Source organism: Delphinapterus leucas, chromosome 11 (genome assembly GCF_059928025.1).
Source record: "Delphinapterus leucas isolate spDelLeu-1000000601 "Yukka" chromosome 11, BTC_Dleu_Yukka2, whole genome shotgun sequence".
Taxonomy (NCBI): domain Eukaryota; kingdom Metazoa; phylum Chordata; class Mammalia; order Artiodactyla; family Monodontidae; genus Delphinapterus; species Delphinapterus leucas.
The window spans coordinates 44,776,442-44,803,638 of NC_143139.1; the positions used below are offsets into that span (position 1 = coordinate 44,776,442).

General features: G+C 42.3%; 2 protein-coding genes across 5 annotated transcripts in view; both read right to left on the reverse strand.

The window, feature by feature from the left end:
* The window catches only part of MYO1A (myosin IA), a 28,263-nt gene extending 21,604 nt beyond the window's left edge, over positions 1-6,659 (reverse strand). The window contains exon 1 of the mRNA XM_022571793.3: positions 25-6,659. Within this exon, the coding sequence (XP_022427501.3) occupies positions 25-138 (114 nt within the window). The 5' untranslated portion in view covers positions 139-6,659. The remainder of the gene's footprint in view (positions 1-24) is intronic.
* An 83-nt stretch (positions 6,660-6,742) lies between these two features.
* NEMP1 (nuclear envelope integral membrane protein 1) lies at positions 6,743-26,569 on the reverse strand. 4 transcript variants are annotated; one of them, XM_089920896.1, is made up of 10 exons: positions 26,387-26,569; positions 20,985-21,070; positions 19,161-19,268; positions 17,742-17,961; positions 16,295-16,367; positions 14,815-14,908; positions 14,229-14,343; positions 13,285-13,510; positions 11,986-12,159; positions 6,743-11,250 (listed from the first exon to the last, which is right to left on the reverse strand). In XM_089920896.1, exons 1-10 carry the CDS (start codon positions 26,523-26,525, stop codon positions 11,067-11,069), a joined length of 1,419 nt encoding a protein of 472 aa, XP_089777022.1. In that variant the 5' UTR covers positions 26,526-26,569; the 3' UTR covers positions 6,743-11,066. The 4 variants fall into 4 exon arrangements, with proteins under 4 accessions (XP_089777022.1, XP_022427500.1, XP_022427499.1 ...); XM_022571792.3 differs by lacking the exon at positions 20,985-21,070 and having other exon boundaries at positions 19,161-19,285; positions 26,399-26,554; XM_022571791.3 differs by lacking the exons at positions 20,985-21,070; positions 26,387-26,569 and adding an exon at positions 26,153-26,367 and having other exon boundaries at positions 19,161-19,285.
* Between the last annotated feature and the right edge of the window lie 628 nt (positions 26,570-27,197).

The window sequence follows — 27,197 nt, forward strand, 5'->3', positions numbered from 1 at the left end:
GCAGGGGCACCCGTAAGCACTCACATAAATCTCCCTGTTCTCATAGCGCAGCTGGAGGTTCTTGATCAGAGACTCCTGCTCCAGGGGTTCCAGGAGCACAAGGTCTTCCACCCCAATGGACCCTTCCAGGAGAGTCATGTCCAGAGGAGCAACTGATCCTGGGATCAGTTTGTTGATGTCTGCTCAGCTTTAGAGGCCAGTAACTGTTTGAGGGGAGGAAGGCAGAAGGACCTAAGAGAGCTTTCCCCTCCCCCAGTCCTGGCCCTAGAGAGAGCCCCCAACCTGGGAAAGGCCTCTGGGCCAGCCCAAGCTAACAGTGGAGGCTGCAGAAACTCCTGGTGGGAGGCGAGGGAATCCTCTGCTCCCTGAATTAGGGTTGGTGGGGGTGGGACAGGACCACCAGGGTAAAGAAGGCACCCAGTAGGCAGCAGCTGGGGGAGCATCCTTGTGCTTGCAGGGGAGAGGGCTGGGGAGGAAAGGGTAAGCAAACTTCATGCCACAGCCAGGCACCAAAAGCTCCCTCCCTCCTGCACGGAGGCTGAGGCCAGGGTCCAGACTCCCTGACTCTTTGTCCCCCATTCTCCTTCTCAACTCCCCGCCTCTCACAGCCTCCGTTTCAGTCACCCAGCACACCCCATACCCCTTTGAAAACTTGTGCCAGTGTCTTTCCTCCCATCTCACTGCTACAGTGAGATTCATTTTTTAAATGGGGACTGGAAGAGGTGATGAGCTCAAGGACAGAGACGGAAGTTCCTCCGTAAAAGGCTGGAATACCCCAAAGAAAATGAAAATGAGGTTTGTTTCCCCAACAAGCAAGTAGCTGTCAGTACCTCTGGATGTGCCTACATGTCTGTCCCTATATTTCCATGTCCAGATTTTACACCCATGACCATAAGCTTCTGGCATGGACTTTGCCCCAGAGGGACACACCTAGCTTTTTAGTAGCTGGTGGGAATGGGCAGAGTCAGAGGGGCAGGGGACACCGTGCGGCTCGGCCTCCACGCAGTAGGCATATGGCAGGTGCTCCCTAGAGTGGAAGCCCAGCCCTCCTCAGTCTTTCCTGGGGGACTGAGTAGGCAGGGCGACCTGGTGCGGGACGGGACTATTACAATGGTCAATGCCACTCCCTAACAGGAATAAAAGAGCCACATCCTCCTGTGCCGCATTGCTGAAACTGACTGGGGGAAGGGAGGGAAGCAGGAAGGGAAGGTGGGGCAAGAAGGGGGCACGGGCTGCCTTCTCCCTTCACTCTGCCTTCCCCAAGCTTCGGGAAAAGGGAGCACCTGTCACTTCCTGTAAAGTCACAACGGAGGGAGCAATAAGAATAATGACTATCGCAACCTTTAGCAATCAGGTAGTATGTACTACGGGCTAGGCAGGCTCTAAACACTTTACATCCACTAATTCACTTGATGCTAAGAATATCCCCATGAAGTAGATACTATTATCATCCCACATTTTCTAGATTAAAAAATAAAAGTTAAGATTTTAAATAACTTGGCAGGGAAGGGAGAGAAGCAGAAGCAGGGCTGGGAGAAGGCATCTCCTTTGGATTTAGATTTGAAAGGAATGGGAATAAGATTGGTTGGAGGTGGGGAAGAGGGAAAAAAAGCAGCCCCCACATGGGGCACCCAAAGATGTGAAAAGAGTAGTACAGGCAGGTTAAGGAAGGACTCACCCAGTACTGGAACTAGGGTGTAACTTCAGTGTCTCTTGGAGACTGGTGGATGAAATCCCAATTCGACAGGAAGGGGGCATAGGAGTCCCAGGCCCCAAGGCTGGAGAGGTGCCCTCGTCAATGGGAGCTGTCCATGGTGTCACAGAAGACAGGAGATATTCGACCCTCTTCTTCCCAGTGTCCACGATTCTGACCTTCCTCTGTGCAGCCTCCTCCAGCCAGGGCTCCCTGTGCCAGTCAGGCCAGGCGAGCCCTGAGATGGCTGCTCAGCACAAAGTCCGAGGCTGTTCCTGCTGAGGGTGTGGCTCGCTTAACCCTTCACAGGCCTGCAGCCCCAGAGGGAGACACTCAGTCGCATGAGAAAGCCCCCTCTAGGTAAGAAGGGGTATCTGGCTGGCCTTAGCTAAGGGGTTCAAGCAGAGTTCTTGCTCCATTGCCCCCAAAATTTGGAAGTGAGGGCAGAAGGAGCAGACTTTATAGCCAAGGAGAAGCTTTTTCCAAAAGTCAGGAATATTGTCAAAGAGGAAGTTAGGCTGGGGTGTCTTCTAACCAAAGAAGTAGTACCTCCCTCAAACCTACCCTTCCTATCTTGTTCGGAGCCAGGGGGTACTGATGACATTATTGGAAGAACTAAGCAGACAAAATCCCCAAATTTCTCTCCACTTCCCTCCCCCCATGAATCAGACCCCATCACACAGGTCCAAAGATTAAAGTTAGTGTTAACAACTGACATTTCATTCATTCAGTGAACTCCCACCTGTGTCACCTCATTGAATCACACCACCCTGTGAGGTAGGCAGTGCAGACTCACTCCATTAAAAAGGAAAATTAGAGACCAACACCGAGGCTCAGAGAGGTTACACAATGTGCCCCTAGTTCCACAGATGGCACATGGCAGAACCAGGAACAGGAAAATGCAGCTTCCTGACCCTAAGTTGGCCACAGGTTCCAGCCCAAGTCCTGGTATTTCTCATTTTATTCCTTCTTCTGTGCTAGAATACCGAATAAGACCCTGGGATGCTCTTTCCTGGGCACTATCTCAGCCGGAAATAACTCCCTCCAGTGGACAAGAAGCTTTAAAATCCTATTTCCCAGGGTACCCCCTCATCCACCCAGGAAAATTCCTAAACAGCAGGCTCCCTATGCCCACCATCCTCCCTCCCAGGCATGCACAAAGAGCAAATTAGGTCATTACAAACACTTAGCTGAAGTTAGAGACTTGACTCTCCAACTCCCAGCCACAGCTGCTTGGTTCAAGGTCCAAACTCTATTGCTCTCACAGAAGCACTCTGCATAAACCTGGCCCATCAGCAATTCCATTACCAACCTGCCCTTACATAAATTATTGATCTACTAAATATATATATATATATATTTGAAGGGGGTAAAAAGCAAGGGGCGAGAGAGAGAGAGAAAGCTGAGTGGAAGTGACATCAGAACATAATCCCATGTACAGGGAGAGCAGTATCACAGCAGAGGCAGAAATGACTAAAGTTCCCCTATTTTGCAGTGGAGGAAACATACCTAGAGTGAGAAATCACTTTCCTAGGATCACACCGCTGCAAACCTGGCAGCGCCAGGACCAGAACACAGGTCTCCTGTACTCCAGGCCAGGAATCTGCAGCTGCCTACAACTGAGGTTCATTTGTGTCCATCCACAGACTCATTTATCAAGTGCCTGCTATGTGCTCACATGAGAGAAGTGACTCTAAAATGAGATGGCAACCTCAGGCTTAGAAACAATGGCATGAACATCACAGCTAGGGTGACCAACCATCAATGGTTTGTCTGGGACCTGAGATGAGTTTTCTGGACATGGGTATTTGAGTGCTAAAACCAGGAAAGTTCTGGGCAAACGGGGATGAGTGGGTCATTCTAAATTAACAAGGTACAAAATACACATCCAACTCAGCTGGGATTTGAAGATCTGTCAAAGCACTCTTGGGGTGGAGAGGAGGCACAGGGGATGCAGGGTTGTGATCTCCTGCTTCCCAGGCAAAACTGAAGCAACTGGAGCTTGTTGGTCTTCCTCCACTCTGACTCTGAAATTCCCTTCCTTATCCCCCCATTAGAATTTCTAGTCTGCGTAGGGGGAAATGAGGGAACTGTTTTCTTTTTTTTTGCATTGGGTCTTCGTTGCTGCGCGTGGAGTTTCTCTAGTTGTGGAGAGCAGGAGCTACTCTTCGTCGCGGTGCACGGGCTTCTCATTGTGGTGGCTTCTCTTGTTGCAGAGCATGGGCTCTAGGCGCATGGGCTTCAGTAGTTGCAGCACGCGGGCCCTAGAGCGCAGGCTCAGTAGTTGTGGCGCACGGACTTAGTTGCTCCACGGCATGTGGGATCCTCCCGGACCAGGGATTGAACCCGTGTCTTCTGCATTGGCAGGTGGATTCTTAGCCACTGAGCCACCAGGGAAGTCCCATGAGGGAACTTTTTGAGGTGATGGAAATGCTCTATAACGTAACTGTGGTGGTGGTTACACAACTGTCTCCATTTGCCAAAATTCAGCAAGATTTAAGACTGGTGAGCTTTATTGTATTGTACCATTTTATAAATTATACTTCGGTAAAGCTGGCAAAGCAGCACTAGAAGCAGCAGCAGCAATTCTAAGCCCTTCAATGCTGACTTCTGAGAGCTGTGAGGGCGGCAATCTAATTGGTCTCATTCACACTCACTAGTCCTCCCAGGGACATCCACTTTGTAAAAGATGTTACACAATAAAAACACAGGAGTTTTCAGACATGGTGGAGAAGATATTTTGTGGTAGAGGGTCTTTTTGACCCTCACAAACTATCTGGTGTCAATTAGTAACAACATTGATCAAGTACGGTTGACCCTTCAACAACACAGGTTTGAACTCTCTGGTCCACTTAAACTCGATTTTTTTCAATAAGTACTTACTGCTGCTACATGATCCATGGGTGCCTGAATGTGCAGATGTGGAAGCACAGATACAGAGGGCCTTCAACTGTAAAATTATAGGTGGATTTTCCACTGGACAGAGGCTTGGAGACCCTAACCCTCCCCACCCCCGATTTAAGAGTCAGCTGTGCTACTATGTGCCAGGCAACAAGCTAAATGCTATCCAAAGTGAGGTCCACAGACCAGCAGCATCTGAATCACCTGGGAGCTTATTAGAAATGCAGAATCTTGGGCCCCAACCCAGACCTACTGAATCAGAAGTCTGCAGTTTAACAAGCTCCCCAGATGATTCCTATGCATGTTAAAGTTTGAGAAGAACTGCTTTACACACCTTATCTTTTTTTTATCCTCACTAAAACCCTATGATCTTGCAAACCTGGCAATTATGCTTTAAGTTTGTATTAATTCAACCACTGATGATCATCCAATGTCTCTTATTTACCTAGTCTGGTTGTAGAAGGAAGAGGAGAAAAGATGTCATCGGTGTGCATTAATCTACATAAATTTACATATGATCCACACCCTGTTTTCTTCCTATTTCACCAACTGTCTTTGAAAAATGGACAGTGGATTTCCATGTAGTCAAAATAACTCAGAAGAGACAGGTACAGAATTAATGCAAATGCTATAATGGATTCCCAGAGCAAAGAAAATAGCCAAAACATAAAAGAAAATGGAAGGTACCAGACTCCGTCCTAATGCAGAAGCTGGGCCTAGTCATAATTGAAGTTTTTTGTTTGTTTGTTTGTTTGATTTTTGCTGCATTGGGTCTTCATTGCTGCACACTGGCTTTCTCTAGTTGCAGTGAACAGGGGCTACTCTTCGTTGTGGTGCGCAGGCTTCTCACTGCGGCAGCTTCTCTTGCTGCGGAGCATGGGTTCTAGGCGCACAGGCTTCAGTAGTTGCAGCACATGGGCTCAGTAGTTGCGGCATGTGGGCCCTAGAGCACACGGGCTTCAGTAGTTGCGGTGTGTGGGCTCAACAGTTGTGGTGCATGGGCTCAGCAGTTGTGGCGCATGGGCTGTTGCTCCGCGGCATGCAGGATCTTCCTGGACCAGGGATCGAACCTGTGTCCCCTGCACTGGCGGGCGGATTCTTAACCACTGCGCCACCAGGGAAGTCCAAAACTGAAGTTTTTATTCCATGCCCCCTAATACTCACTACAGCCCTGCTCCCTTTCACCCTACATAAAGCTCTTGGCAGGCATCTCACAGCTGGATCAATAGGTCTTCCCCTCACCCCAATTGAGAAACAAAAGAGATACTTTATGCCATTAAAAAAAGAAAAGAACTAAAGTACAGAGTAGCTCCCTGGACCAGGAATAACCTATACATTGTTTTCCTATGAGACAGCACAGTGGTACAACCTTCTGCTCCTGCAAGAATACGCCTTAGAGATCTGGCATCCTGGGAAATCATCCAGTCCAAGGAAGTAGACCAAGACAGACCCAGGATGGGGAGCAGTAGTTAAGAAAAAAAGGAAAATAAACGGCATACAAAACAATCTCATCAGAAAGATGAAACAGAAGAGCTAATTGCTGATTACCTGAAAACAAGAGATCAAGCACGAAAAGTGCATGTTCGGGACTTCCCTGGTGGCGCAGTGGTTAAGAATCCGCCTGCCAATGCAGGGGACACGGGTTCAAGCCCTGGTCCGGGAAGATCCCACATGCCGTGGAGCAACTAAGCCTGCGCGCCACAACTACTGAGCCTGCGCTCTAGAGCCCGCAAGCCACAACTACTGAAGCCCGTGCGCCTACAGCCCGTGCTCCACAACAAGAGAAGCCTCTGCAATAAGAAGCCCGCGCACTGCAATGAAGAGTAGCCCCTGCTCACCGCAACTAGAGAAAGCCTGTGCGCAGCAACGAAGACCCAACACAGACAAAAATAAATAAATTAAATAAATTTTTTTTTTTTAAGTACATGTTCAGGGCTTCGCTGGTGGCGCAGTGGTTGAGAGTCCACCTGCCGATGCAGGGGACACAGATTCGTGCCCCAGTCCGGGAAGATCCCACATGCCGCAGAGCGGCTGGGCCTGTGAGCCATGGCCGCTGGGCTTACGCGTCCGGAGCCTGTGCTCCGCAACGGGAGAGGCCCCAACAGTGAGAGGCCCGCGTACCGCAAAAAAAAAAAAAGTACATGTTCATTAAGAGAAACCACTATATAGTCTATAAAACTTTATTAAAATTGGGATTACTTACAAACTTGTACAATAAAAATAAAAAAATATATAATAAGACGTCGTTGTTTTTCCTTACAGGAAAGAGTGAAAATGAGACCCATGGCAAAGAGTCATCCCTGATCATTTTGTTGCTTTCAAACATTCATGAACTTATTTTAAATATAAATGACAAATCTTTTAAAATAACACTAAGGCATTACCCACAGGCTAAAACTTACCCAGTAACTCCCTATTTCACCATCAATTCTAGAAACTTGATAAAGGGAGGCAACTGCAGGCTGTAACAGTCCTAACACTCACCTTATAAGCTATCTATTATGTTAATAAGAAAAGAATGTTGTCCATGCTGTAGAAAATTTCGGAGAAGGTGGTTTCACCATTTTCAAGTTATTGTCAAGAGTGTGAAAAGGAAGATGAGACACATGGGCGGGGGGTATGGGAGACAAAAGCCCCAAATTTGGGGATACTGTGTGCCATCCCCTTCCCCACTAAAGCTGTGTGTTGACACTGGTGTGAATCCACTCTGTTTATTCCCAGCAGTCTCTGGCTCCCATCATATAAGGCACCAAATTCCCTTTTCAAGGTAATAACTGTCTAGAATCCAACTCAACAGCAACTGAATCCATAAGCTAAGTTACCAAGAGATACCCCTGGAACACCACAATTGCATAGGTTTCCCTAAAAATCAATTTCTGCTACATCAAAACATAAACAAAAGGTTTTAGGTGCGTTTGCCTGTGCAATGGCTATTTTATGTTTATTACTTGGTTTCAGTGCCTATGTAACGTGAAGGCATAATAAATCTGTCAAACTGTCCTCTCCTTGGTTCAGATAAAATTCCTGGCATTTCAATATAGGTTATTATCTCTTATGTCAGACCTGAGTCCAAAGGAATACTAGAAGGACATTTAATTTCCTTTTCTCCTACTTCAACTTTCACTACTCAATTCAGAGAAAAGTTATGAGTACATAGCTAGGAACCATTTTTATGTAGGCATCCATCTGGGCCCATCATTTTTTCTGGAACAACAAAAAGATTGAGGGCAATTGCATAATCCATTCCCAAGCCTTTATGGATATCAGGGCCTGGGGGAACTATCTGGCCTATTTGGGTCCTTTCATTCATCAACTCTCTATTGTATACGTAAAGTGGGGATTGGGTTGAAGGGAACACAGTCAATGAAGAGAAGGCTAGGCCCTAAAATGGGATGTATTAACACAAAATGGAACACTGGGACTCAAAGTCTATCATCAGCAAAATCCCGTAACTAACATAAAGGTCACGAATTTGGGGGAAGAAATAAACTAGTTTTGGTGGGATGAAGTGGCTGATAGGAATTTCTTATTAGAAGATATCAAAGTTGCTAAATTTTCCTTATTATCAGTCATTGGTTCCATGGGTCTTCTGAAAGCAATCTGAGTGGGAAAGTGAAGGGGAAATGTTTTAGGCCAGTTGGCTCTTGTATTCCCATTAATGGGAGTCATGCTCTACACAACTTGGTCAGACCCATTAGGGGCAATAGATTTCTGATGCTGATGGGACCCAGAGCCCTAGGGCCAATGTACAGCTTGATATTTGCCGAGCAAGATGCTGACATGGCAGCAGACATAGCTCCAATGTCCAGCTCACTCCACAGTTATCCCTTCAATCCTTCTTGATGAGATCTGTCTGAGACGAGACTATGCCGAAACTGCAAGAGCTGTAACTGAAAATTAAGTGGGGGCTTCAAGTAGTGACTGAGCCAGCAGACTAAGTGGCCAAAAGGGAGACAAGAACAGCTCCTAAAAAAGGTTTACGAAGTCAAGCAATCTCCAGGCGCACAGAGGCTCTGAAGCATCTGGGGCAGAGCCACACAGGAAGACAGGGCAAGGACACAGCACACCAGAGGCACCGTCCTTCACTGTCTGAGAGCAGCTCTCATGCTGCAGGACCCATTGTCATTGCCAATGCCTACAGCTCAGTTCTCCAACTACCAGACAGGGAGTGATAAACTGAGTTTGATTTTACTCATCCCAAATTCAAACACAGTGAGAAAAACTCATCTTGAGATGGAAACTGTATATCACAAGGGGTTTACTAAACAGAAAAAGACGAGAATCTTTCTCTACTTCACAATGCTTTCTTGCTGAAATAAAGACATGAGTCGGGAAAAGTCACACTGGAGGCAAGCAACCATGTCTCTAAGTAGTTATATGGGGAAGGCACCAAAGTCTCCAGGGAATCCTGAGACCATTTGTACAGCCGAATTATTTTTTCAAATCAGCTTAGGCTCAAACATGCTAAGTCTCGATTTCTATTAATGAGGCAAAAAATAGTAAATTTCAGAGGTCTTAACAGTTCTTTGTAGAGAGATAAAATGTTACCATGTACATAATTCACAAAGATAGAAAGGTTTCCTAATATAAAGCAACTTTAACCCATGGCATCTGTCCAAATACTGCTTATTTTTCACTTTCTGCTATATGTCTATTTGCTGCCAACTGAGGTAGTTGTCACTTTAGGACAGTTTAAAGCTATGGGAAACACCAGCAGAAAAAAATCAACTAGCCACCTGGAGAGGAATCTCAGAACTGACATCTTGGAAGTCTGTAATGGAGTCCAGAACCTTTCAACATGATCTGTTAACGGCTGGTCTGAAGGAGTCATTACAGCTCTTTAAAACATCATCTGCCTTCTCCATGATCACGGTTAAGCCACTCAGTCCAGTGCTGTGCTCCTGCCATCAGTGTCCATCTTCCTGAATAAAGTAATCACAGCTTTTTCCAAGGTACGAGGGTCACAAAGACAGAACCAAGCGAATGACAGAGACTTGGGAATTTGCTCCCTCATAAATGGCACTGCTTGTTTATAAGGGTACTTTGCAATGGCAAAAGAAAGTGAAACCAATGCCACTGTAATAAAAAGCAGCATGAACCTCTGGTCAGAAATGGAACTGCAAATAAGTACAATAAGTTCATAGAACAGTGCATCTGCTCCTGATGGCTGAACAGGCACCCAGAGGCGTAAGGATTATCTGGAGGTCTATCTCCTGACAATGCAAACTGCGGCAGCCACATAGCTACAACGTGTATATTGTATCAAGAACCTTCACAGATAGTTTTAGGCTCACAAATTAGCCAGACTTCCGGTGGGGCGGGATACAGGTGGTACGGAAAGGCTGAAAAGAATAGGTAGAATGGGTAGACAAAGGAAGGCAAGGGAAAAGGAGATAGTTTCTTGATCCCACAGCAATTCAAAGATATGTGACCCACTGACAGGAAAAATGGAGAACCTTAAAAAGCATTTAAATTCCCTAAATAAGATCACTCCTCCTAACCAGCAGAAACAATGCTATTATAAACCAAAGGGAAGACAATATAAGAAATGAAACATGTATATACTTGATGAAACATGTATATACTTAAATGTATATACTTGTATATATAAACATGTATATACTGAAATGTATATACTTCAGAGGTGAGGGAATAGACCCTTCCTGAAAGGGCAAATGGGGCAACGAGGACTTAGAAGGGAAGAATGCAAACCTATTTTTAAAAGAGAATTGAAAGTTAAATATAATAAAAACCCCAACAGACCTCATCTACAGAAAGGCCTGCAGGCAGGACTTAGAATATCATAGGTGTGAGAACTAATCCAAAGCTCAGCACAACACTCCTTGGGCTTTAATGGATAACCCATATTAATAAATACGTAGGGGCCTATTGGGCTTGTCACTCTGGAGCACTTGCTGGCTCTGGAACGAGTTTGTCACATTTTTTTAAAATGTATTCACTTAAAAAACAAGACAGACAAATAATAATCTATTTTCCTCTTAAAACAAGGATTATGCTAAAGTTACTGAAATAAAAGCAGAAGTAAAAGAGGCTTAGATTTGTGGATTTGTCTCTGAAAGATGCAGCCTATAGTCTGAAAGCATTACTTCACATATAACAGTTATCACTTCTGAGTTTGAAATGCCACGACTGAATCAACTTTCAAAGAGGAGCTGGAACGCCATGCTAGCTGTGGCAATCCAGTTTCTTCGGAAATATAAAGGTGGGCCATGAACTTAACCAATGGGACGTGTTGGGAAGCAGTCACTACTTTATCCTCTCTGCTTCCTCGGGACCCCAGAGACCACCAAGACCATTTCCAGAGGGAGGTCTACTCAGGCCTCTAATTTCAGCGGGAGAATTTCAGCACTATCTCACTCAACTTCCAAGATTTGAGAAGCAATTGTGCAACACATGCAACCTGGACCATTGAGGTACCAAGCCAATCCACATAAAAATAACTGACGACCACCTAAGTCAAGAAGCTGTTCTGTTGTGTGATGGGGGGGTACCGAGAATCTAAGTCCTCCTCTTCAGAGGATGTTTCTTCATAGAGTTCATCCTGGGCAATAATGCTCTCTAACCCATACTCCTGCTCATGGACAGAAACCTCATTGGGTGTGAGGTGGAAAGATCCTTCCACAAAGTCAGCAAATCTGAAAAACAGAAGATAATACTCATTAGGAACCTGCCTTCTGTCCTGTTTTCTTTCAAAATAAGAACAAACTGAAACCCTTGATATGCTCTCAGCTCAAATTATATTGAGTCTAGCCAACACCCTTATCCTTACTCTGGCAGGTAAGGAGACTAAAGCAAGAAATAAGAAGAAAAGGAAAGCTGGGATCATAGGCCAACATCTCCTGCAACCCCATCCTGCTTAATAAGCACTTTTAGTTATGGAAGTTTAGTTACCCTTTTTAGTTATGGAAGTGCTAAAGTTCCTTTAGTCATCCGTAATCCTGATAAGATTAAGGGGCATTACACATTTATTTGTGTTTATGGCCCTATAAACTTTATGCCATCAGGATACCAAATTGAAGCTTCACATGTTTCCAAATAAAAAGGATCCCCTCTCCTAAAAAAAAAAAAAAATTAAAAAAAAACACTCAAGAGAGCAGTGCAAAACTATCAAAGGGGAAACTTAATATGGTACTAAAGTCTTCTCATCTCAATGCTAAAATCAAAGCTAGAGTAAATAGTTCTTTGAGGAATCAGAAAACAGGCTACTGCTTAACACGTGATATGAGTACCTTTCTCTTGACTGCTCCTAGATGAACAAGGAAAACAAAGCCACAAATACAAAATGATTACAGAAGCATAATCTCTGTTAAAACTGAAGGTCACAAGCACCCTGACAGACACTTGGCACTTCTGGCAAAGAGTTTATTTACCTTTTTGGAGACTGGATTCGAGAAACAGTCTTCCAAGCCGAGCAGTCTGGACTGTTGCAGTATTCTCTAAGCTTCTCTAAAGCCTTTCGGGTCTCTACCTCTCCTTGTATCCGATATTCTTCTTCTGTCAGAAGACGAGGGGGGACAGCCTTTTCTGTTGCATTACACATCTTTCTGTGCTCACCAAAATAACATCATGAATGATTAATCAGTAATCTACATCCACCCTTATGTCTAACTCCCTTCAGTGGGTCAAGCATACAGCAGAGACCCTGAGCATTAAGAGTCACTGCTCCCAACTTTCTTCTACAGACATCTTTAGTTATAATGTACCCTTGACATGTTAGACTATGAGTGACAAGTCAGAGTAGTCAATATTATTCATTAATGTGAACAAATTCACTTATTTTCCAATAAGTGACAGACAAAATATTTATTTCCCAATAAATGGAAAAACCACAAGAAATGATGGCATAAGACTGTGGTTCATTAACTTGGTTCCCCCCGAACTGAAGACATTACTTTGACTATCTGTAATAGAAAGAACATTGATAACCTCAGAACCTATGACCATTCCACAGTCACCATACAAAGTGACAACATGCTTTGAATTACATCTTAAACTAAGAATAGGACTCCCAGGGGGCTTCCCTGGTTGTGCAGTGGTTGAGAATCTGCCTGCCAGTGCAGGGGACACGGGTTCGAGCCCTGGCCTGGGAGGATCCCACGTGCCGTGGAGCAACTAGGCCCGTGAGCTACAACTACTGAGCCTGCGCGTCTGGAGCCTGTGCTCCACAACAAGAGAGGCCGCGATAGTGAGAGGCCTGCGCACCGCGATGAAGCGTGGCCCCCGCTTGCCACAACTAGAGAAAGCCCTCGCACAGAAACGAAGACCCAACACAGCCAAAAATAAATTTAAAAAAAAAAAAAAAAAGACTGGGGGAAAAAAAAAATAGGACTCCCAGAGCAATCTGAGAGCCAGTGTGAAATAATCTGAAACCAGGTGACCTGAGGCATGCGGTATAAAGGTGATATACTTTGCATCACCTAGTGGTAACAAGAACACATGACACTTTACTAGATGTTTTTATTTTATATATAAAATAACCAGAATTTATAAATTCTATAAAAATACCTACAGAGAATCTAAAAAGAAAGACTTGAAGGAAATAAAAGTGAAGCATAATACCATAAATTTGCATTAACAAAGAGGCTCCCAGGTCAACACCTGTCTCCTTTTGCTGCAACTGCATCCCACATTGCATGTTTCAGTACAAAGTTACACTGCCTTTCAGTCACCTGTAGGTGATGTACAGCCAGTGAATAGGGTACTCCAGGCTCTTAGTACACAGTGCAGTGATGATAATGGCAAGGGCAATGTGTGGTATCTGGATACTGGAATACATGAAACATAAGCCCATCAGCTGCAAGGTCCAAGTCAGCAGGTTGATACTTCGTTCATTCTCCAAGGGCCCATACTTGTAACAGACTGCAAAACTCATGAATCCAACTGCAAGGACATAGCCTATGAGAAGAGTTATCAGAAGACATTCTTTTTAATCTACAGTTGGTAAAAATAATCTGTGTGGGGAGCAGCAGTAAATTCACTATGTAGCGCCTAATGAACCAGGGAAATAGGTAAGATCTTTACTCAATTATTCACACTTTTTTCATTATTCATATATATTAATCTCTTTAAGCTTCTATCCTTTCTACTATCCTGAATTTATTTAATTCTCAAATAGAGAATTAAACCTACATGTTGAACAACTCTAAAATAGTCTGTTTAAAAAACCTAATATATGAAAATCCAGATTAACCTGCTCTCAAAGGATAGATTAAGAGTTACTATCTTTATAACCAAAAGATTCTCGCTTTGTAGATAAGGTTCACTGTAGAGTCCTTTACTTCTTAAGGTCCTCAAGTGTATTTAAAATATGATTATATTCATAAAGTCAATCTACGGCTTTTCAGAAAGATGGCTATTGTGTAAAGAGAGATGTATTTATAAACACCAAGAAATTAAAGTCTTCTCCCTAGCAGCATCATTTTAATTTAAGAGAAGGTGACAACTGTATAGAGGGGTTAGAAATAAGTAAAGAACTATGATTCTTACAAGTTAACAAAATGGCATAGACTATTAAACTCCTGTAAGCAGTAAGCAAGCAACATCTTTTCATGATCAAATTAACTAAAGCAGCCTATAAACATATAAAAAGTAAAGCAAAACCAACAACACTTACTTAAAAGATACTGCCAGTAACATCTCCAGATCTCTTGTAAATTTTTAAAAACTAGCTGAATGAGGTACAGAGAAAAGGACCAGCCTCCTACCAGGATGATGTAAATGGGACTTTTCTAAGAAAGAGTAGAAGTGAAAGCAAAAAGTTACAATGGGCTTTCCATACATAAAAGAAACAAAATAGAACTGTGATTTAAAAAAAAAAAAATTCAACCTACTAAAAATGCACAAAACACATCTCTTAAAAAGATGTCCTTTATATTTTAAATGGTACAGTCTGCAAAGAAAACTGGGAAAATGAGATGCTAAATAACTTAAAAGCCTGGCTATATAATCTATGTAATTAACAAACAGGAAGAAGACTTTAATCACCCCCACTGTATACAGGATTTCAAATAAAAAGGGAGAGATTGTATGTAATGAGGCTCTAAGTTTCATCATGGAAAGTACCTTTCTGAATCAAGGAAAGAGTAGGACATTTACTTATCAGCCATCAATGCAAATTTTCAGTGCTGTAAGATTATCCAAAAACAATCCTTCAACTATCCAAGCTCATACTAACTGCATGTGAGGATTCTGCTCCTTACCTTGGGCATAAACTTGGACAGCATAAAAATGATGATTAGTAAAGAGGCCACAATTCCCACACTCATCCCAGTGGAATAGTAGAAGATTTGACTTCTGCAGAGAGAAAATTCATTTCATAACTACGTGTGTATTCATATATGGCACTGTTCAAACTAGACAACTAACCCAGCCAAAAGACAGAATAAAGGTACATGGTGAGAGCAGGTATTTGCCCAACACTTGAGATGAGAAAACTGAAGAGACTAGTACAATGTAGTTGCTGCCAGATTATGAAGATTAGTATCAATAAGGGCCCCTCAAATATATCCCAGTAATAAACCTCTGCTTAGTCTCCCGCTCCCATCCCCAGTACCTCTCCCCACGCAATTTCTAATGAGAATCTTTCTTCTGGGAACTGCACAGCTTCTCTAGGGAGAAGGAAGAGCCCCAGTAGACACTGGAAACTAGAACTGAACTGATCACCCAGAAGGATAAACCAAACACAGGGCACAGAACAGAGAGCTCCTCTTCCTCTTCTAGGTTCTTTCTACCAGATATCCCTCCCTCACTTTGAGTTTCTCTCAGGATCCCCAAAATAAGGAACAACTTCCACCAACCTTGCTCCAGCTGAACTTCAATTGGTAAGCTTTCATTCACTATTCCACAAATATTCTCCTTGTGTTCAAAGTTAATGTTAATTCTACCTTTGTTCAATGTTTGTTATCTATATGTTTTCTTTATATTTGTACATGTCTGTTTCATCTAGCTAGTAGGTTCCTAAAGGCAGGAAATGAGTAAGTGGTTGATATCTGTTTCTTTACTTCTGAACAGCATTAAACTCATCAACACACAGCCCTGTAAAAATGAGGGCTAAACATTTCTAACGGTGGAAAGGGTGGTGCTGTATTGGCTAAATCCCACACATGATGGGTAACCTAATGGGGGAATTTCATTATTACCAATCTTATTAATACAAGAAAATAATTATAACACATATTATTTTTTTTAATTATTGAAGCAGGCAATGGCCTAGCCATCCATAAAGGTCCTAGAAAAGGGAATGGCAGCACTTCAAGTCTTTATGATAAAAGTCAAGCAGGGTTGGACTTCCCTGGTGGCGCAGTGGTTAAGAATCTGCCTGCCAATGCAGGGGACATGGGTTTGAGCCCTGGTCTGGGAAGATCCCACATGCCACAGAGCAACTAAGCCTGTGCGCCACAACTACTGAGCCTGTGCTCTAGAGCCCGCGAACCATGACTACTGAGCCCATGTGCCACAACTACTGAAGCCCACACGCCTAGAGCCCGTGCTCCGCAACAAGAGAAGCCACCACAGTGAGAAGCCCGTGCACTGCAACGAAGAGTAGCCCCCACTCGCCGCAACTAGAGAAAGCCCGTGCACAGCAATGAAGACTCAACGCAGCCAAGAATGAATGAAAAAAAAAAGTCAAGCAGGGTAGGTCTGAGCCTCCTCATTCTGCCCGCTAGCCTTGGAACCTACCTGCTCAGCAAGTCACCACAAAAAAATAGAATAAGTCCAAGGAGAAAAATGAGGAAGAGTTTGGGGTCAAATCCTGAAATAAATAAAAGACTTCTGCTTAATAGGGGAACAAAACAATTTAAGGCATTACAGAATAAAAGACAATGTTGGCATCATTGGTCAGCTAATAAAATATATGCAAACAGCCCACCTAAACAGCATTTTAAATTCCACACAAAGCCTGGGCACCCTTCCAAAGAGAAAGTATAATTAGGTCTCTGTCTAACCTGTACTTCCCTCAAGAGTTTATTTTTATTTTGGCTACTAAGCTAAGGCTAAAAGAAGCTAAGTTTTGCTTTGGATGGAGCCATAGTGCCATCAGCGCTTCATGCAGTCGCCCACAAGGGGTCTCCACCACTCTGGTTTTCGGGCCTTAAGTCACACACGCTCAGATTCAGATTAGCCCAGAACTTGGGGTCAGGGCCCTCTGCTGTTCTCTAACTGTTGGTCTCTGCTTGACCAACACCACCACCTACTTCTCTTCACTACACAAGCACTGTGTTGGAAAAGCCTATACTCAAAACACATCTCACCCAAAACCAGGGGGCCCAAGCATAGACCCCTTACTGGCATACCAGACACTCCCACAGCTTTCACATTCAAGAGCTCTTGAGTCTAGGGGAAGTCCACAAACAGAACAGGAGTGAGAGGGATCAGTAAATGCAAAAGGAACACCAAAAAACAGGCTGATCCTGTTCAACCAAAGAACTGTGGAACCCTAGGACAGTTAGAAGGGCACAACGTATTTCGTAGCAAAACCCAGGAACATTTCTACTACTTAAAACATTACTCTCCTAAGACAGTAGTTACCAAGGAGAGACCAAAAGTCACAGAGAATCCAACAGGATAATGATCCACCTCTTCTGTGAAACTTTCTCAGACACATTCAGAGAAGGGAAAACTCCCAATTAGACTGAATAAGCCTGAAACTGCAGTGATCTTCATATTTATTTATGGTTCCACATATATTCTTCTGTTTGTGAAGTATTCAGTTCTACCCTTCTTTAGTTTTTATTGTTAACCATTCATGTCTTCAAATGTAGACCTGTACATTTCAAGACATCTATCTTTGTCTATAAGTGCCCAGAAGGCAAGGAATACATCTATCTTACTCTGAAGAATACTAGGCATATCAGCTCAGAGCCATTGGAAGTATTAGAAATACAAGTCTTCACAATTCCAGGTAAGGAAGTACTCAGAATGACTTATGGTAAAGTCTCAAATCTAGGCCTAAAGGGTTTTATGAGGGGTGGAGGCTCTCTGAACTGTTTGGAGCAGTGGTATATTCAGGTTATAATCAGAACCAAAATGGAGCTGTCTTGGGCTGACTTTTCTCACTAATTACATCCTTGAAAGCTCAGTCCCTTCTCACCATAGAATCCATCAGAAAAACAGAGGTAAGACTTACTCCGGGTCACAGTGACACTGTACTTGGTGTCTTCCTCTATAATCTCAACTTTGAGGCAGGTTTTTGTGCTGTATAGACCCACGTTAACATAGGTGTCATTCAATTTCTCTTTTAAAAAGGAGGAAAAAAAGTTCCAGATACTAAACTGCTCTAGCTCCTTCAGTTTCTCCTCATTCTCCACCTGGGTGACTCGGACCAGTTTGGAACTATTTACCCGAATCTGTAACACAAGTAAAATCAGGATGAGAAAGAAGAAAGAAGGAATTTAAAATTTTCCCAAATATAATTAAAAAAAAAAAAAACAACCTTTAGAGTAAATAACTAAATCAATAATGGCACCAGCTTTCCACAGGCTTATGAGAAATACAGAGATACAGCAGCTAAAAGATAACTGGGCAAATAACACTGTACATGGTACAGAGAGGCAGCTGTTAGAATGTTTTATTGTTAACATGATCTGAATCTAGTATTAGGCCAGAACATAGGGGGAAAAAAAAGACTTCCAAGCTGAAAGAGTTACCAATACAGCTATTTATGAGAGATCATGCAAAGCAAAGGTCTAGAATATTAAGAAAACTGCCAGGCATAAACAGCACCAAAAATGTTTCCCATAATGACAAGCTGAAAAGTTCAACCCTTTGTCACAAATCACTGATTATGGGTAAATGTTGGTTATAATGTGCTCCAGATGGAATATGATCTTTATATCAGACAATGAAAAAAGAGAATTTTTTTTGAAAAACCCACGAGCCCACCTTATGTTTTTGATGTGAACAAATCCCTTATCAGTAACTATGCTTATAGCAGCAGAAACATTTCCAAGGACTCATTTTGTTCAATCATTACAGCCAGACACTCTGGCTCAACAGTGTTATGAAATAAATGAGACCAAAGTCATTCTATCAAGGGGAAACTTCAGCTCAGGGCATTTATGCAACACCTTGTGTAGAATCAAAATAGAATAGGAGCAGCAAGGCGAGAGTTTACATCCTGATAGGCATGCAACAGTTTCCAGCCCAAAGAAGGCCTAAGACCTTTAAAAAGAGAGGTCTATATGTGTGTGTGTGTGTGTGTGTGTCTCTATGAGTGTAAAAGGAGTGAGGGGAAGAGAAGGAAGTAGTCTCTTGGGGAAAAGGAGGAAGGAAGTTTATCTCAGGCCACTTAAAGAAACAGAGAGAGAAACACAAAATAGGCATAAATGCTTTACTGATGAAAACACTGATGAGATTAAGAATAATCATAATCTTATCAAGGTTGTTAATTTTACACACACACACACACACACACACACACATATATATATATATATATTTTTTTTAACTGCATATGAGAAGGGAAGAAAGTGTCAACGTACTCACTAATCACAGACAGACAGATATTCACAGAAACTGCCCCTGCCAGGAGCCTCCAAATCATTACCTGTATCTGTGTCCATATATCATGCCACTTTGGGATAAGCACATTTTTATAACAGGATTGTTGACTGGTATTCATATAATAAACTTTGGATTCCTGAAGCATGACCACGTTTAAATCAATTCCGGCTTTATGCAAAGAAAGAAAATAACAATTAAGTATAATAACAGAACAAGCTAGTAACTATAACTCATTTCATAAAAAGAATTAAACTGACCACTTTCTTAAAGCTGGGGTTAAAAATATCAGCGACTAAGACACAAAGAAGAAAACTGAGATGAGAGAAGAAATAAGGCAGTCTTATTCCTGCCAAATGTAATTAGTTAAATATTACAAATAGTCACTAATCCAGGATAAGTAGTAATAAAAGCCACTATTACGTGTTTATTAAGACAGACAGTATGTTGTCTGTCTCACTGAGCCCTCCCACAACGCTGTGAGGTTGGCACTCTCATAACCCCCATTTTACAAATGAGGAAACTGATGCTTAGGAAAGATTAAGTAATTTGTCCAAAGTCTCACAGCTAGTAAACAGCTTAACTGAGATTCACACCCAGGTCCTGTTTCTCTTATAAAGGCATAGCTAAAGTAACCCCATCTGGTGACTTTCTCTCTATCCATATCCTGAGTAGGATGAACAGAATTAGCAACACTTTTTGTATTTAGAGTACTTTAAGCAGATACTAAAAGACTGCAAAGTTGCTTTTTTCCAGCTGTTTTGTTTCATTCAAGTTTTAAGAGCAGCCAATGAACATATGCAGTCCCTCTGATTTTACCAAAACAGATCTCCCCTGAGGAACTTATATTCAATCTCAGCTAATTTAAGGTTTACAAGTGACCATTATCATATCTTCCCACCCAAGTTTGCACAAGTTACCTTCTTTACCACAAAACATTTCAATATCTTCTTCCTTGCTCTACACTGTACTTACCAACTCATTTAGTGCTACTCTAAGGGGAAATTTAGTTAACTCTTTGGTTCTTAGTATAAAGGTGGGTAGATTTAAATAAACAAAACACCCCAAAACACAAAAACCTCAAACAAACCTTAGAAAGCCAAAGTTACACACACAAAAAAGGTAATGACACCCATCAGTTCAAAATGGTTTTAGAGTGAAGCTCAAACTAATTTTGAAGTTAAATTCGGTCTTAAACCTAAATATTGGTCTTCCCTGGTGGTGCAGTGGTTGAGAGTCCGCCTGCCGATGCAGGGGACATGGGTTCGTGCCCCGGTCTGGGAAGATCCCACATGCCGCGGAGCGGTTGGGCCCGTGAGCCATGGCCGCTGAGCCTGCGCGTCCGGAGCTTGTGCTCCGCAACGGGAGAGGCCACAACAGTGAGAGGCCCGCGTACAGCAAAACAAACAAAAAAACAAAAAAAAACAAAAAAAACAAAAAAACCTAAATGTTGAGAACGAAAACTAAAAAACTCTTAGAAGAAGAAAACAGGTGTGTAAACCTTTGTGACCTTGGATTTGACAATGGTTTCAAAATTTTTAAACTTTTGTGTTTCTATGGCCACTATCAAGAAAGTGAAAAGATGACCCACAAAGTGGGAGGAAATACTTGCAAATCATATATCTGATAAGGGTCTAATATCCAGAATATATAAAGAACTACTACAATTCAACAATAAAAAGAGAAATAACCCAATGTTTAGAATGCATAAAGGATTTGAATAGACATTTCTCCAAAGAAGATATACAAATGGCCAATAAGCACAATGAAGAGATTCAACATCATTAGCCATTATGGAAATGCAAGTCAAAACCACAATGAAATACCACTTCACATTCATTAGGATGGCTATAATCAAAAAGAGGACAATAACCACGTGTTGGCAAGGATGTGCAGAAACTGGAACCCTCAAACATTGCTGGTGGGAATGTAAAATGGTACAGGCTCTCTGGAAAACAGCTTGGCAGTTCCTCAAAAACTAAAACACGATTATTACATGACACAGCAATTCCACTCCTATGTATACACCCAAGAGAAGTGAAAACATGTTCACACCAAAACCTGTACACAAATGTTCACTGCAGCAATATCCATAATAACCAAAAAGTGGAAACACCCCAAATGTCCATCAGCTGATCAACGGATAAGCAAAATGTGGTATTATTGATACAATGGAATATTATTCAGCCATAAAAGTACTGATACATACTACAACATGAACCTTAAAAACTTTATGTTGAATGAAAGCCAGTCAAGAAAAAGTCCACATATTAAATGATTCCATTTATATAAATATCCAGAATAAGCAAATGTGCAGAAAGTAGATTAGTGGTTGTCAGGGGCTAGGAGAAGGGAATGGGGAGAGACCTTTAAGGGGTATGGGGCCTCATTTTGGAGTAATAAAAATATTCTGGGGATCCCTGGTGCTGCAGTAGTTAAGAATCTGTCAATGCAGGGGACACAGGTTCGAGCCCTGGTCCTGGAAGATCCCACATGCCGTGCAGCAACTAAGCCCGTGTGCCACAACTACCGAAGCCTGCGCACCTAGAGCCCATGCTCCGCAACGAGAAGCCTCCGCAATAAGCCCTCGCACCGCAACGAAGAGTAGCCCCCCCTCGCAGCAACTAGAGAAAGTCCGCGCACAGCAACGGAAGACCCAACGCAGCCAATAAATAAATAAATAAAATCTATTAAAAAAAATTCTGTAATTCGTCAGTGGTGATGGTTGCACAATACTGTGAATACAGCTGCCCCATGGACGACCATGGTTAGGGATGCCACCTCTCTGCTCAGTCAAAAATCAGCATATAACTTTAGTTAGCCCTCTGGATCCACAGTTCCGCATCTGTGGATTCAACCAACCAAAGATCAGGTAGTACTATAGTATGTATTTATTCAAAATAAAAATCCACGTATAAGTGGACCCATGCAATTCAAATCCGTGTTGTTCAAGGATCAACTGTATACTGAAGACCAATGAAAGGGTGGATTTTATGGTATGTGAATTATATCTCAATATTTTAAAATTCAGTCTTGATATTGTAGGGGAGGAAAAGTTTTCCTTGACTGTCTTGGGTCCCTGGCTGGGTCCAAAAATTAAACTGACAAAGACATATTAACAGGAGAAAAGCATACAAATTTATTTCATATCTTTTATGTGACATGAAAACCTCTAAGGAAATAAAGACCCAAAGAAACAGACCCACGTACTTTTATGCTAGGTTTGACGAAAAGTGGACATTCGCAGAGGAACGATAGGTTGAGTATGAGGTAAGTGTAGTAAACTGGGGGAAACTGAGCAAGGCCTGTTTATTAGGATTCTTCTTCATGCCCCTTTGTCTTCGAAGATAAGGATGCTCCTTTCCTCCAGGTATAGGGAGGACACCTCTCACATGAGGATTTTATGGCCTATTTCAAGGAAGGAGGGCAAAGTGCGGGAAGTCAGAGTGACTTTTCAGCTTTGCTGTTTTCTCAAACTCCCTCAGCTTAAAATATTCAATATGCCAAGGTGCCATATTTGTAGTATGTCCTGAACCTCATCTATCAATCTCTCACTAGGGTTTAATTCAATAGTAATTTGGATTTCCTCCAAGCCTATTTTTCATAAAATGAAACCCTTTCAAAATCCTATTGACATTTGTTTCACTAGCAAGCCCAAATATACTGAAAGAACACCCACTCACAAATATGGATCAAGAGTTTATTTTCTTCTGGAGACTGTAAGAGAGTAAGATTATGTGAAGCTTAAAACTAGTGTATTTACAAATAAATTAAAAAAAACCCAAGAGTCACACTTTATTAACTCCTTTCTCCCACAGCACCAAGTAATATAACACAACATCTCTTTAAGCCCATTATTATTTTCAAGAGGGTAGTAAGATACAAATAATATGTCAATAGCACAGGAGATTTGAAAAACTTAATGCCAAGAAAAGACATCAGTATTTTTAAACCAATTTTAAAATTCTTCAATGCCATTTTCCTAAAGAAATAAAACTTTTATAAAAAGCAACATTTTGGGGGTAATTCCCTGGCGGTCCAGTGGTTAGGACTCCCGTGCTTCCACTGTAGGGGGCACAGGTTCTATCCCTGGTCAGGGAACTAAGATCCCACGGACAAATAAATAAATAATTTAACAAGCAACATTTTCTTAAACCTAGTTCTTCCTTTACCCAAGTTCCACACCATTCAAAGGAAAGCACTGTAAATAAACAAACAAACCTCTCTAACACCAACCTCCTACAGAAATCAGCACCTTGGCCAGCCATATCTTTGGAAATTCATTGAGGGAAAATACACCAAATCAGCCTAAGGGGATAATCTGTGCAAACAATCACCACTCCAGCTATAGCTTAAATTATTAGAAAAACATAGAACTAAACCAATTACCTTCAATATATACAAGCTGTCAAAATGCTCATGTTACAATCTTGTGCTTCCCATAGCAAAAGGACATACACAACACTTTCCTTCCCCTCCCCAAAGTGAGTTAGCCAGCATGTTAAAAAGCACAATGAATTAAACATTTAAAAAATGTCTTCTGAGCCCAAAGATCTAGTTCTTCTTGGAAAATGCCTCCTTGGAATTTAGTGAATCACAACTTGCTTATTGTATTTACCCATAAACCAGGTACTTAAAAGTTAGTAACTTCGTATTTACTTATATTCATCAATCAACAACACTGATCATTTAACATCTACTGGTAGAAGGTAATGAAAATGATTCATAGTATGTGAGGACCAGAAAAGACTCTAAAAATTTATGAAAAACCACCTCTTCTAATTCTTAAGTAGCCTCTATTCATTTCTGTCAAGAGGTAATCCAGTTCATACTTAAAAGCATCTTAAAATGCTCCTTAAAAACTAGCATCTTAAATTAGTGGGCTTAGCAAAGGATTATTCAATGTGATGCTGGTACAACTGACTGGTTATTTGGAAAATAAAATCTATCTAGATACTCACCTCACACCAAATACTAACATTAACCGCTGATTAAAAAGTAAAATGAAAAATAATTAAATTGTACCACAAAATATACATATACAAAAATTTAATTTTGGAGGACTCTTCAAGTACAAAAGCAATGGAAATAAATCTAAAGAATAAAATCAAGTGATCACATAAAAAATATAAATCTATTTAAAAAGATAAAGGGGGCAAATTAAAGTTCTGTAATAAATAATAAACAAATAGACTATAAAAATACACATCCTTAATATATTAAAAAGTTCATCAACTGATTTTAAAAGTACACAAACATCCCAATAAACAGTAATCACAATAAATAGGCCAAGAGCAAAGGACACACTCTCCAAAAAATGTAAACTCTAAACAGAAAATTAAATAACTAATTAATATTTGAAAGATGCTTCCTCACAAATAACGCAAGAAATGCAAAGTAAATTAAGATGCCACTTTCAATCTATCAAATTAGCAAAGGTGTTTCTGTCTGGAATATTCAATGCTGGCAAGGGTATGGGTCACAAGCAAATATAGCTGCTAATCGTATAAACCGGCACACCTTTTCAGAAAAATATTTTAGCAAGATGTTTCAAGGGTCTTAAATATATTTTCACTTTTGATTGAATAAATCCATTTCTGAGAATCTATCCAAAAAAAAAAAAATCTGTCCACAGGATGAAACTAAAAATAACATTTATGAAGAATTTTAAATGACATAGGAAAATGTTTATGCTACAAAACCAAATGAGAAAACTATCTCTGGCAGCAACTGGTGGCCTCCAGGGAAGAGAACTGAAGTGCTGACAGGTTTATGAATATATTATCAATTCAAAAAAAATTTTTAATTAAAAATACGTGGAAACAGACCAGAAGAAAGTGTGCTTTAAGGGACTGCCTCTGAATGGAATAAACAGTAAGTGATTTTTCTACTTCCTTATAATTAATTGTACTTGCCAAATGGTCTAAAAGAACTCCCTGCCTTTTCAAGTACTCCATTCTCTCTTTAGGTAGCTCCCACTTTTAGAAAGTTCTACTCTATTACATGATTGTCTCCTTGTAGCTGCCACCTACATGATCTATTAGGCCACAAAGAACACGTATCCCAAGTTTACCCTTCTCCAAGCCAAAAAGTCCCCATTCCTCTCCTTATTAAAGAAACTTTGAGCCTGCTGATTGAGCACGGACTACGTGGGAGCATTTTGATATAAATATTCTCTTTCATTTCCACAATACACAGCCTCTAAGGTTAAACATCTGGTCAAAGTTCATTCAGATCATATGTAGCCCTTCAAATGTTACTCTGGGCCCTGCCCCTGGAAAAGTACCTTCTTGGTTACCTATTCCCCTCTCCCTATAAAAACCGTTTCAGAAGGACGCTGCAGTTTGAAACCAGTTCTATGGATCCTGAGATAACCTTAAAGCTGCATAAGGATAATCATAAGTGACAGCAAGAGATAGGCAGCAAACGACGGAAAGGTGAGAGAGCATATGTGTTTACAAGATACGATTCTCCTTAGCCCCATGAGTCTCTACTCCCTCCAGTGGAAGCTTGGAAACATCGCTTATCTTTCTGTTGTGCACTTAACAAGGGTAGAAGGAGGTTTTTTTACAAACACACTCTAGGTTTTCTGAATTAGAGCGTTAAAGGAAAACAATTTCATCCCAGTCCAGAGCCAATTATGCAGTAGCAGGCATCAAGAAAGTCTGCTTGAGGAATGAATAAATTTCCAAAAGAAAACTACTCGATGCTGACTAGCGTTTTTGGAAACGGGAATTTAACGGCTCCAGGTCGGTTCTATAGGGCCGGTTGGAGCCAGGATCTTACAAGGGCGTAAGATACTGAAAGAGATCACTGCATTTCAGTGAGCTATAATTATCTGTTCAGCCACCCATGCCGAGTCCTGACAGCATACGTTCAGGTGTTGCTAATTTTCTGAATGAACGGTATGCTCCCTTCCCAGTGGCAGCTCTGCCTGTCCATTCGGTCCTCGGGTCACCTTCCTTTGAACAAAAACAAAACAAAAAAAAAATCGAGGAGGCCCATGCAGCAGGACGCAGCCCCCAGGACGCTTCTCACCCAGTGCAGGCCTCCCCGTCTCCGCCAAAAGGGCTTCAAGCTCCTCCCCACTCTGGGTAGCTCCCGCAGGCCACCCCAGGGCCCTGGTCCCTCAGTGCCGGCGCCCGTTCGCCAAGGATGAAGCTTCTTCCTTCGCACCACGCCCGCGCCCGTCAGAATAACGGCCCACGCCCTGGGGACGCTCCCCACTTTTCTAAATATAACCCCTCGGTACCCGCTCCCTCGGCTGCTGCTGCCGGGCGGTACCTGAGCCGCAGACCAAGCAGCCGGAGAGGACCAGGAGCAGTCGCACTGCACCACCGCCCCCGGCCCCCCAGCTCCAGGGCCCGGCACCAACTGCAGATAAGACCGCCACTTTCATTCCTCCCGCCATGGTCTCCTCACGCCACCTCCTCCTCACGTGCCTCTCCCCAGCAACTAACCCGGAACTGGCAGGGCCAGCAGCCTATCCGCTACAAGACCCGCCCCCTACCAACCAATCGGACGGGTGAGGCTTCGAGCCTTCAGTCCTTTATGGACCCTATAGTCCCGCCTCTTAGCAACTGATGCGCGAGGGCGGAAAGAAGCAGCTTTCAGCCTATTAGAAAACTGGTTCTCATATTAGCAATGGCGACAGGAAGATCCCACCCCTTGACAACATGCTTCCGTCTCCAGTTTATTTACAACTGGAGCGATTGATGGTAAGCTTAACCAATAGAAAATCAAAATTTTTCGGTACGCGGGCCTCTCACTGTTGTGGCCTTTCCCATTGCGGAGCACAGGCTCCGGGCGCGCAGGCTTAGCGGCCATGCCTCACGAGCTTAGCCGCTCTGCGGGATGTCATCTTCCTAGATCGGGGCTCGAACCCGTATCCCCTACATCAGAAGGCGGACTCTCAACCATTGCGCCACCAGGGAAGCCCCGGAGCAAACTATTTTTTTACCAAACTTGATATTTCCATCGAAATTGGCTCAGGTTCCCTCTGTTTCCTTTCTTTCCTTTTCACCACGATCTTGTCACTGTGGGAAACTTAAGACATTGTGTCCTCCAAAATCCTAAATGATTT

Coding starts and splice junctions, on each gene's coding strand:
- NEMP1 (XM_089920896.1), bottom strand. CDS start 26,525: ATGGCGGGAGGAATGAAAGTGGCGGTCTTATCTGCAGTTGGTGCCGGG. Junction 21,071..26,386: donor CGGCTCAGGTACCGCCCGGC/AGCAGCAGCCGA, acceptor ACTGCCAAGCTG/TTTTCCAGAGAGCCTGTACC. Junction 14,909..16,294: donor TGTGGTGACTTGCTGAGCAG/GTAGGTTCCAAG, acceptor TTCTCTCTGCAG/AAGTCAAATCTTCTACTATT.